An 11,968-nucleotide genomic window follows, 5' to 3' on the forward strand; every position below is an offset into this window, starting at 1 on the left:
AAGACTGAAGGCAGGTGGCTTGATTGTCCCCCTGCACGCAACCATCTTGACACAGGCATGGCCTGATTGTCCCCCTGCACGCACCCATCTTGACACAGGCATGGCCTGATTGTCCCCCTGCACGCACCCATCTTGACACAGGCACGGCCTGAGGCTGTTATTTACTGCGCCATGGACCGGACACTATGCACCACACACGTGCTCGGATTAGCATAGCCACAGCTGGCAGGTGTCGAATACCTGGTGCTATGGTTTGAACGTAGCACACTGTACCATGACAAAATAGGACCCCATTCTAAAAAAACAAAAACATTAAAAAAGAACAGAGACTATGGTGCCTCCTTAGAGGTAATTTAAAATAAACAGAACACTGATCATACATAGTGGCATAAAGTATAGTATTTGGGAGAAAAGAAAAAGAACACTGATCAGAAAATTTTGGCTTTCAGAGCGACAGCAAGTTCACTTGCAGGGCAGTTAGCATTAAGAGGCTGCAGAGTTTATGGGTGTGGCATCTACACGGAATTGTCCAGCCAGGGTCTAGGTGGCAGCTTCATCCTGAAAGAGCCACTCAGCCTGTGGAAGGAGCTGGGGGTAGAATGGGGGCTCTGCCTTCTGGCTCTGGCTGGGCCTGAGAACACAATCTATTAGCCTGAGGGACTCTGGGCCCATCAGGAAGAGGGAGCTGTCAGGGCTGGGACAGAACTGGATTTCCTGCTACTCTAGGCACGCGAGGCTGACACTGGGGACTTTGGAGAGGCTGTTCATTTTCATGCCCTAAAATGTAAACAAGGATAATCTAGACTCCTTCCCATGACCTCCTCTAACCTTCAGAATGACTGTATGAGACAGGCGGCATTGTTACTGCCATTTCCCAGACAGGGACACCGGGGCACGGAATGACTTCCCCAGCTCACTGTAAGTCTTAGCTGTATGCCGGGCAGTGCAGGTGCCACCCCAGGGTGGAGACTCCGCTCTGTGCCTTGTTCGCAAGAGGCCCCACTGCCACCAGGAGAGTGTGGTGCGTGCGCTAGTCTCCCGCCTGCCGTGTGTGCCATCGTTTCACGGCTTTGTTCGTGTCAGAATGAAGGTCCCAGGTGCCGAGGGGCTGAAGGTTTCCCCTTCTGCAGCGGCCCCGCTTTGGAGGGCTGCGTTCGCGGTTGGCATCGTCCCTGCTCGGGCACCCCTCCCGCCTCCCGGGAGGAGCCCGAGGGCCGGTTCCCAAACGTGCTGCCGGAGGGCGCTGCCGCGGGGACAGGGGCGCCTGGCCCGGCTGGGTGGGCAGCGAGCAGGGCCCTTGGCCCTGTCACCTGTTACTCTTGGTCACCCAGGCTCCAGCGGAAGCCCCTAGTCAGGAGCGAATTAGGGGTATCTGATCCCGAGTGGGAGCTGGTGTTAGGACTCTTGATGCTTCCTCACTCTGGGGATGGAGGGGCAGAGCAACGGAATGGCCCTGGCAGCGTCTCGGGTGCCACAGCACCGGGGTCAGGCGGTCAGGCAGGGCTCTGTCACACCCCGGCACCCTGGGAGTCACAGGATACCTGGCTGTGACCCAGGGCGTGCATCAAGTGCTAACTTAGTATTGACCTCCCGGTGCCCTGCGCTCTCCCGCGTCCGGACCGCGCCCAGGCCGGGCCACAGGGACAGACGGTCCCCCGGAGGACCCGGGGCTTGGGCGGGGCCCAGGGGAACCCGGATCTAGGGCGTGTGCGTGGCGGCGCAAAAGACGCGCAGGCCGCACCCCCGGGCGCCCCCTCGGCGGGGCCACCGCTTCCCGAGCGTCCAGCGTCGCCGGCGGGGAAGGCCGGGGCGGGGCGGGGCGGGGCGAGGGGACGCCCGGCAGCACCCCCAGAGGACCCGGCGACCCGGAAGGCCGCGCGGAGCCGGAAGTTGGGGGGCGGGGCCCGCAGTCGGGGGCGGGGCCGGGCGGGTGTCAGTGTCCCCGCGGGCGCCGAGCCGACCTTTGACTTCGGAGGCGCGCGGAGAGCCCGCCCGTCACTCAGGTAAAGGTGCGCCTCGGGGGGCCAGGGGAGCGGGTGCCTCAAACGCGCCGTCCCCGGCCCTGGAGCGACTTGGGGGTCCCCGGGCCGCCCCGCGCGGGGCCTGACCCTCGCGGTGCCGGACGCGGGGTGCGTGTTCGTTTCCCCACGAGGAAACGGAGGCGCGGAGAGGCCGAGGCCGCGCGCGCAGGGAGCAGGCGGCAGGGCCGGACTGGAGGCCAGGCCTGGCCGGGGGGCTGCGCGGCGGCGGCGGCCCCCGCAGTGGCCGGTGCGGTGCGGGGTGCGGAGCGGAGCGGAGCCCTGCCCGCGCGGGCCCCGCCCCGGGAGGAGGAGCCGGGCGCCCGTAGGGGTGTTCAGGAAGGGATGACGGAGGAGGCCAGGTTGGTTTTGCTGGGGACAGGTGGTTAGTTCAGCCTTTTCAAAAAGAAGTGAGTGTCGGTGGGCCAGGTGGACCCAGCTGCTCCGGGGTAGGGGGCGAGGCGGGAGGGTCATCGGAGCCCAGGACTTGGAGCCGAAGGGCACAGTGAGCGCGCCTGCGCGTGGCCACCGCACTCCGGCCTGGCGACAGACCCTGGCTGTGAAAACCAGAGAGAGAGCGGAGGAAAAGAAAGAAACCTTGAGAGGTTGTGAAGTCACCTGCTTGTGGGCCTCGTAGGCAGGTAACGCTGCAGGCCTATGGCAGAGAGGGCAGTGGCCTCCTCTGGCGTTGGAGGGGCCGGGGGTGTCAGCCCTTCTCAGCCTTGGCCTCCGTCGCCACACAGAAAGGCAGGTCCAGGGTGGCTTGGTCTAATGATTTTTCAAGAGAAATCAGGAATCTGAGGCATGTGTGAAATCCCCTGATTTTTAAATATTGGCAACTAATTAATTGGTTAAAAAAGAAGACTCCGTGGGCTAATCTGAAAATGTTTGTTGGTGGCATCCAGCTGTGGCCTTTGCGCTGGGGCGTGGAGGGGAAAGACAGGTGTACGGAGCCGGAGCAAACAGTGGGGTTTGGTGAATTCCACCTGAGAAATAGACGCTGCTAAGGATTCCAGGTGATTGAGATCCTTCTGACTCTTAATTAAGAGGCTTCCTTTTCTATTAATAATTTTTCTTTGAAGAACAGGGTTTGTGGAGATCTGTGTGAGCTCAGACGAGTTCTTCTCCCTGGTCTCTCACACTCTGGTCCAAACTCAGAAAGCTGGGTGCTGTTGGCAGGTGGGCTCATCCCCATCTCTCTCTGCATCCCAGACCAGCCTGGGTGCCTGCCGGAAACCAGGGCATCCAGTGGCACCTGCCTTCTGTGTGGCTGGCAGACGGGCCTGTTTTGTGGACACAGCCGAGTCTGAAATAGGTGTGATGCGGTGCAGGGGAGGGTGAGCCACACTCCCAGCCTTTGATCTGTCTTCATCCTCCCTCCTCACCCACTTCTCTGTCATTTACAGACAAAGGCAGCCCTGGGGCTGGACAAGGATGGGAGAGGGAGCAGCAGAATGGGCTTCCCCCTCAATCTGGCAAGCCTGGAGGATTCAGGAAGCTGAGCTTTCTAGCAATGGCTCAGGACATGGATTACTAACCTTTCTTCCACAACAAGAGTCTCTTGATGCTCTGACTCCTGAAGTGATTCTCGCAAAGAAATCAAACCAGCTTTCCCTTGGATGGAGGCAGCCACGAGGCCACCTCTGCCTGAGGCCACCTCTGCCTGACTGTGCAACTGTTAAAACCCAGCTGGAGTTGGGCTACTTCCTCCTCCTGCCCTCCCACACGCCCCGGGCTTGTGCTTTGGTGCCTGCCTGCGGGGGGCCAGGTGCAGGTTGGAAGTAGTGTTTGCTCAAGGTCATCTCATTAGCCCCTGTGGGTTTTCACTTAAAGTCATTTGGAGCAGGTCAGAAGCTGAGTTCTTTTCTTGGATAGACAATAGAGGTGACATGGGTATACATCTCTCTGCCTGTTTTACTTGCGTTTTCTTGCCTGCAAAAGCTGTTTTGAGAGTGCAGATCCATAATTCTGCAGAAAACCCAATTTAGGAGTGGTATCCAGGCACCAAGTATGGCAGGGCTCAGGGTCCTCATGCCTCGTCAAGTTCCCTGTGGCCTCCAGAGAGGTCTTCCTGAGACCTGGGTAGATGAAAAGGGGGGTATAAACCAGAGCTAAGCTAGAAGGCGATTAGATATCTTACAGTAGGATTTTGAGCTTTTTGAAAGGTTTTACCGTAGACCTGTTTCCTTTGGTTATCTTAATATGTATTTGAAATAAAACTCACTTTATATGTGTAGCTTTTCAGGACCATGGCTACTGGGTAAATCGGGCTACACCTTCCATTTCCCCATTTCTGGGTGGCTTCTGCCATGATCAGTCCCTTTGCTGTGATAATGCCATTTTATTGTCGTGACACTTGTGTGTGGACAAATCTTGACCACTGGAATAGTGGAAGGGGGCTCTCTTCCAGGGAGGAGGAGGCCTGCAATCTGTCTGGAAGCAGAGGGCTAGGCAGGGCCTGGGAGCCAGCAGGTGTTTCGGCAGACACAGATGTAAGGCAGCCAGAGCGGGGGCCGGCAGGCCTGAGTTCTCCCCCAGTCCCTTGGTCATCCCTGGCAAGGCCTGCCCTTCTGCTGCCTCTCTACCCCTCTGAGCCAAAAAGACACATCTGGGGGACCCCTGTTTGCAATTTCTGAATTTGGGGACTGTGTAACAAACATCAAACCCCTGGGTAATGTCCTCTTCGGGTCTTGCTGCCCACAGTGAGGTCAGAAGACCACTGGGAGCTTGTTGGAAATGCGGACTCACACCCCGCCCATAAGAGCTGCACTTAACAGGATCCTCAGTGGTTCCTGTGCACCCTGAGAATCACGGAGCTGAAGCACATCACAAGGAAAAGGGGGAATTTCCAGGGGTGGAGTACCGGACTCTTCTTACCTGTCCTGGGACTGGGGAGAAGTTCTGAAAAACCAGACTTTGTGGTGATACGGTGGATCCAGGGGTTTGTTCTGAGGGCTCAACGTTCTCCGCCAGGATCCGGAGAGCAATTTTACATTAAAGACTTGTGGTTCAAGGCCAGGCGCGGTGGCTCACGCCTGTAATCCTAGCCCTCTGGGAGGCCGAGGCGGGTGGATCGCTCGAGGTCAGGAGTTCGAGACCAGCCTGAGCAAGAGCGAGACCCCGTCTCTACTAAAAATAGAAAGAAATTATATGGACAGCTAAAAATATATATAGAAAACATTAGCCGGACATGGTGGCGCATGCCTGTAGTCCCAGCTACTTGGGAGGCTGAGGCAGTAGGATCACTTAAGCCCAGGAGTTTGAGGTTGCTGTGAACTAGGCTGACACCACGGCACTCACTCTAGCCCGGGCAACACAGTGAGACTCTGTCTCAAAAAAAAAAAAAAAAAAGACTTGTGGTTCTGGATCACCCTTTGGTCAAAAAATCTCATATGACCAAAAGATCTTGAGCAATAGAATCTGGCCGAAACTTCCTCAGTGAAGTTCCTCTAGCAGCTGTCACTGCAGGCTGCGACATGGAAGTGCCGACGAGACAGGAAAGTGCCGTGGGAGCCTTGTGTCCTGCTGAGGCTCTGAGGAGAAGCATCGGCTCGCCCTTTTGGTTTTCCTTCCCAGCCCTCCCAGGAGGTCCGTGGGTGTCTGGGCTCTCCACAGCCGGCCCTGCCCTTGCCTGCGTTTCCCTGCCAACCAGCGTGGAACAGTTCCCTGACCCCAGAGAATTGTTCAAAGGCCATTGTTCTGAAGGTCCATCCATCTATCCATATATATCACAAGTCCTTGGAATTGCTTCATTTATTTTATTCTCCAGTTGCTTTATCTCATTGCTTTAACGTCCCACGTGTAGAACCGTATTGACTTTTAAAAGCAGTTCAGGAGACCAGTGGTGAGTGTTAGTAACAGAACTTGCATTCAGAGCCTGTAATGTCCCAGATTCGTACCAAGCACTTCACATCCGTTCTACTTACACGTTACAAGAATCCAGCCTGCAGGTGGCTTATTCCATCTTGGAGGTGACATATCTGATACTCTGGGTCACATAGCGGGCAAATGCCAGCATGACCTCAGTCCCGTGTCCTTCCTCCTCCTCTGGCTTAGCATCAGCTCCGATGCCCCATCACACAGAAAGGACACGAGGCTGGGACTTCTGGTCTCTGCTGGGCTCTGTGTGCGGAGGATTGCCTGAGCCGGCCGAAAGTCCACAGATGCGAGAGGTCACACTCGCCTCCCGTGTGACGAACCGGCAGAACATGTGGCTGGCGTTGCTCCTTAATCTGTCGTAAATCAGAAGCTCATCAGAGGGCAAAGACCTTTCGTCCACTCGGCTGCTTCTGTTTGCTTGTTGACTCTGCCCTGCTTTTTCTGTGACAAAGGACTTTTCACTCTCTGGGTGCCGTGTGTCCTGCACACAGCGGAGCTACCGTTCTCTCCAGAAGATGGAGACCCTTCCTCAAAACCCCAGGATGAGTAACGTTTGGCTGGGAGCTCTCACACTCATTAACTCTCCCCTGAAATGTCTCCTTTCAGATGCACCAGGATGCCCGTCATGGTGGACGACATCATGAAGCTGTTGTGCTCCGTCTCCGAGCAGAGGAAGATGAAGGCGGCCGTCAAGCACTCGGGAAAGGGCGCCCTGGTCACCGGGGCCGTGGCCTTCGTCGGTGGTTTGGTCGGTGGTCCGCCAGGACTAGCCGTTGGTGAGTTCAGGTGTCTTGCAGGGACGGCCAGCCTTGCAGTGCTGTAAAAGCACCTTTGAAACCACAGGGAGAAAAAGCTTCGCCAAAGTGGTGCCGCACGCCCCATGTGAGGAGTCTGTGGAGTCAGCGTTGCTTCTGTGACATGATCGTTGTGTGGATAATTTGCCCGGTTACAAATGCAAGCTTCTGTGTGAGTGTCTAGAAGTACAGGTGCGTTTGGAAATGGCATCTGTGTTACTCAGTCCTGGAGGCACCTTTCCACCATGCTGATCCCACGACCAAGACTCACTGGCCCTGCCCCTGCCCCAGGGGTGTGTCCTAGAGAGTCAGAAGATATCGGGGTGTCCTGGGTCCCTGGGATGGCCTCCCCTACCTCTGTCATGGGTACCATGTCACTTCAGAGGGGGACGTGGGGAGGAAGCTGGGATTTGCCAGGCACTTACCATGAGCAGATGCTGCATGACCGTTTTACATGAGCCAGCTCATTCCGGGAGCGGCTCCCCCATCCTGAAAGCAGGACGTGTGATGCAGAAAAAGCAGCAGGCCAGCAGGAGGACTGCCTTTTACTCCTGGAGGTCTGCCCCCTCGTGTGACCACCTGCTTCTCTTTGGGAAACAGCTTCTGGCAAAGAATGAAAGTTTGGCTGATTTTCCCATGGTTCTTGGAACTAGGCTGAGGTTACTTCCTTTGGACTGGGGATGGGAAGAATTCCTATGTCCAAGGCCTCAGAAGATCTGTGTGGCACAGGGCTGTGGCCTAAACCACAGGCGAGGATGGAATCAGAGGGCTGGCCGCCACTCAGAGCTGAGCTGGGGAGGGGCCGGTACGGCCTCGCTCTGGGCGGCCTCAGATGGGCGCTGCAGCCCAGTTGTGCTGGTGCTCGCCTGCTGGCCTGGCATCTGCCTGTGCGTGCGGGGCAGCTGCACGGGGTGCCGGGCACGGAGAGCTCGCAGGCCGGTGGCAGTCCTGTCTGTGTGGCTACAGGCTTCCCGTGCACGCAGGCTGGAGAGGGAGGCACTTTCTGCTGAGGTGGGCGTCCGCGTCCCTGCTTCCCGCTTGCTGGCGAGGCCTCCTGCCCTGTTCTTCCCTTTGGCAGCGGGACGGACTGACATTCAAGGACATTTCATTAAGCCCAGGCCACAGTGGGGAGAAAAATAAGCATGTGAGTGGCCCCAGACCTCCCCTCTTTCTAGTTTCCTCTCCAGATCCGTGAATTAGTGAGTCCTGACTTCAGCTTCTTGCTATCCAGGAAGGAACCGGTGAGGGAAGGAGACAAGGCCATTTCCTTCCTCTTCAGCGACATTCTATATCTTTGCTGCCACCGCCATCTAAGTGCTCAGGGCAGGGCCCGCTGGGATACTTTCATCATCTAGCTGTGCCCAGATGCCATTTGGGAGCACGTATCTCATTCAGACTGAGTAAGAGCTGGTTGAGAACAGGATGTCTGCAAAGAGGACCCGGGGATTCACTCCTTCCAGCCCCTGGTCGAGGGTGGGAGCATCATTTTACCCAGAAAACAAAGGAATTTTCTCTTCTCCATAGAGCTGGTCATTTGCTGGTCAATATTCTTGGTGACTTTTTGCACTGAGTGCTGCTCTAAATCAAATACTGATGTTCTCAGAAAGGTTTGGTGCAGAGGAGTGCAGCTCCTGACAACTCTAAGCCTTTCACTGGTGTCGGGGGGGAAAGTTCAGTACAACTTGCCAGTTAGCTGGTTTTCCCTCCCAAGGGTGTCCCTTTCTTTTGGAGAGGAGGTGAGCCCTGTCCGGGGCAGTATTCAGCCTGCGGGACAAGAGGCCGGGCCCAGTCTTGGTGCCAGAGGCGGTGGCTGTTCCAGGGCCCTCCGTGCGTGGCTTTCTGACTGGGCGCTGGCTTTGCTGCCTGGCAGTGGAGTCCGGGCTGCAAGTGGCTGCTCTCTGGCCTGGGCTGCATTTTTTTAAATAAACTTCATTTTAGAGCAGTATTAGTTTAACGGAGAAGTTGCACAGGTATAGCACTCTTCACCCGTACCCTTCACCCAGCTTCATTTGCCCTAATGCTAACACGTGCCTCCAACATTGTCAAAACTGAGAAACCAACACTAATGTGTCGCTATTAACCATCCTCCAGACTTGACTGGGATTTTACCCTTTTGTATTCGTGGCCTTTTTTATGTTTGGGGTCCAGTCTGAGACACCACGCTGGCCCGTTTCCTTACTCTGCTCTGGTCTGCACCAGTTTCTCAGATGTTCCTTGTTCATGGCTGTGTAGTTTTGAGGAGTGTTGGGCAGATACTTTGTAGAACTTCACTCAGTGTGAGTTTGTCTCATGTGTTTCTCATGAGCAGGCTGGAGTTACCGGTCTTTGGAAAGAGTACGTGGGAGGTCACGGGCCCTTCTCTTGCATTGTTTCTGGGGTCCATGACATTGACATGACATCACTGGTGATGTTGACCTTGATCACCTGGTTAAGGTCACGTTTGCTGGGTTTTTCCATGATAAAGCTCCTGTTTCCCATTCGCTCTGTTTGTTGGAAGTGAGTCGCTAAGTCCAGTGAGCTTCATCTTTCTTTTTTTTAGAGGGGGAGGGTGTCTCTGTGGAACAGTGGATTTTATCTTTAAATATCTGATGGCGATAGTTTAAAATTGTGAGACATTTTAAAGATACGGGTCTGGTATTCCCTGTGGTAGTAATTAACTGGCGTGGGGTGGCAGCTGCCCTGTAGGTGGGGACCCAGCTGTCCAGGTCACAGAGCCACCCCGTCCACTTCACTCCTGTCAGCCTGGCCCTTGATGGCACCTGAGTCTGAGACCCCTGCCCGAGAGCACGTCCCCTACCTGCGCCGTCCTGCACGTGGCCTCTTTAGGTAGAACTCTTCGTTGCTACAGGGTTTTTGTGTCCCAAAATATCGTGCCTTAACTTTAGCAATAAATTTACATTTTGAAATAAAGTTTGTGCCTTTTTTGGATAGCAGAAAGAGAAATTGTAAACTACATTAAATTTATTATTTATCCTCATACAACTCAGAGGGGTTATAATGAAAAACATTGCTTCAAGAGAAAAGAACCTCCTGATCTGTCCCCTAGGTCCTTTAACCTCACGTGTGCACTAGAAATTTCCTAACTTCAGGGTCAAAAAGCGCGTCAGCCATGGAATGGGTGGAGGAAATCGGGCCTCACCGCTGAGATGGTTTTTCTTGAAAATGCGTTTGTTTCTCAGCTCTGTCCTTTTGACGAGAGAGAGGTTTTTAGGGGAAGCACAGGCACCTTCGTCGGCCCACGAAGAAGATTTTAGTTAGCTCAGCTCTGGGCTAGAAGGTGGTGCTCGCTTCACTTTGCATCTCTCGGCGTGGAGCTCAGGGAAGGGCACGTCTGGGTGTCAATTATCTGAGCCAAACGGACGGCAGCCACATAAACCTTTGCCCCCCTGGCCACCCGGCGGGGCAGGCGTGCGCTGAGCCGGTGCCGACTCCCTCACGAACGTGCCTACTCGTCACGCGGTGGACGTGCTCTCAGTGGGAGCTCAGGTCGGGCCGTTGTGTGTGAATGAGGCTCCACTAATCGAACCCTTCCTTGTTTTCTAGGGGGGGCCGTGGGGGGTCTGTTGGGTGCCTGGATGGCAAGTGGAGAGTTCAAGTCCGTCCCGCAGATCATCATGGAGCTGCCCCCTGCGGAGCAGCAGCGGCTCTTTAATGAAGCCACTGCCATCGTCCGGCACCTGGACTGGACAGATGCCGTGCAGCTGACGGCGCTGGTCATGGGCAGCGAGGCCCTGCAGCAGCAGCTGCTGGCCATGCTGGTGACCTACGTCACCAAGGAGCTGCGGGCCGAAGTGCAGTATGGGGACTAGGCTGCTGGGCTTCGTTAGGTGACTCTGACTCCAGGAAGGTGACTGGGGAGGTGGGGGAAGCCCAGTGGTCCCCCTGAGAAACTTACATGTCGTCACTGTATTTCCTTAACTTTGATGGAGTCCCCGGCTGGAGGAGCCGCTGCTGTGCTGTGCCGTGTTCCAGAAACGATTTGTGAAGATGCCCTGTTTTGTGGTTGTGTGCACTAGTGACCAGTGACAGCCCTGTGACTGGCACCCAGGGAAAAGCAGGGGCCTTCCTGCTGCAGGCCTTGGGGACAGTCTGCCGCATCCTCTCGCTGGCGTGGGGTCTGGAGGACGTTACCGTGTTCAGCTGACTTTCTGATGACACCTCATTCCCCCCCTCGAGGCCTTCTCATCTCGTGAAGATGGTGCCTCTTCCAGCACCTGTTGCAGGACTGGTGCCCCCTCCCCACCCCCCAGGCCCTGGGGTCTCAGGGCCTCAGAGCGGCTGTGCTGGAATCATGTTTACCTCCAGAGTACACCCCTCCCCCCAGGACTTGTGGGGCATGCAGCCCAGAGTGGGGCATTCAGCCCGTTGGGTGGGGCTGAAGGGCAAGTGCCCTGGGTCCCTCCTCCCACTAGCTGCACGCCAAGGCTCCCCCCTCCCAGGGCCTTGCGTTCACCATCCCAAGCGTCTTGGTGGTTCTTGAGTTATGCCTTTTAAATGAACTATTTTCAGTAAAAAGTACAGGTACACTTCAGAGATATTGTGGGTTCAGTTCCAGACCACCACAATAAAGTGAATATCACAATAAAGCAAAGTCACACGTTTGTTGGTTTCCCAGTATATTGTAAAAGTTCTGTTTACACCACACTGTAGTCTTTTTTTTTTTTTTTTTTTGAGACAGAGTCTTGCTCTGTTGCCTGGGCTGGAGTGCCGTGGCATCACCACAGCACAGCAACTGCAAAGCCCTGGGCTCAAGCGATCCTGCCTCAGCCTTCAGAGTAGCTGGGTCTACAGGCAGGTGCCACGACGCCCAGCTGATTTTTCTGTTTTCAGCAGAGACGGGCGTCTTGCTCTTGCTCAGGCTGGTCTCGAACTCCTGACCTCAAACAATCCTACCTTGGCCTCCCAGAGTGCTGGGATTACAGGTGTGAGCAACTGCGCCAACCTTATACTGTAGTCTTTTAAATGTGTAATATCATGTCTGAAAAAAAATATACCTTAATTAAAAAATACTTTATTGCTAAAAAGTCCTGACACAGAGACACAAGGTGAGCACATAGTGTTGGAAAAATGGTGCCAATAGACTTGCTGGATGCGGAGTTGGCACAAACCTTCAATTTGTAAAAAACCCAAGTATCGGCAAAGCGCCACAAATCGAGGTAGGCCTACACTGCTCCTTCGGAAGTGGTGTGATCATAAACCATCTCTAAGAAATGTTCCCACCCTAAAGATTCCCCTAATTCACTTGACCCTCTGTGTCTGTGGGTTCTGAATCTATGG

The 11,968-nt window shown here is 55.2% G+C and overlaps 1 protein-coding gene across 10 annotated transcripts in view; it reads left to right on the forward strand.

Annotated features, from left to right (window-relative positions):
* Window positions 1-11,282, forward strand: part of C19H19orf12 (chromosome 19 C19orf12 homolog) — a 57,479-nt gene extending 46,197 nt beyond the window's left edge. For 5 of the 10 annotated variants that reach the window (XM_045531781.1, XM_045531782.1, XM_045531778.1 and 2 more), the window contains 2 exons: window positions 6,504-6,673; window positions 10,235-11,282. In XM_045531781.1, the coding sequence (XP_045387737.1) occupies window positions 6,514-6,673; window positions 10,235-10,500 (426 nt within the window). In that variant the 5' untranslated portion in view covers window positions 6,504-6,513 and the 3' untranslated portion in view covers window positions 10,501-11,282. The other 5 variants (XM_045531783.1, XM_045531777.1, XM_045531786.1 and 2 more) reach the window with 5 other exon arrangements.
* Window positions 11,283-11,968: the final 686 nt, after the last annotated feature.

Source organism: Lemur catta, chromosome 19 (assembly GCF_020740605.2).
Source record: "Lemur catta isolate mLemCat1 chromosome 19, mLemCat1.pri, whole genome shotgun sequence".
Lineage (NCBI taxonomy): Eukaryota > Metazoa > Chordata > Mammalia > Primates > Lemuridae > Lemur > Lemur catta.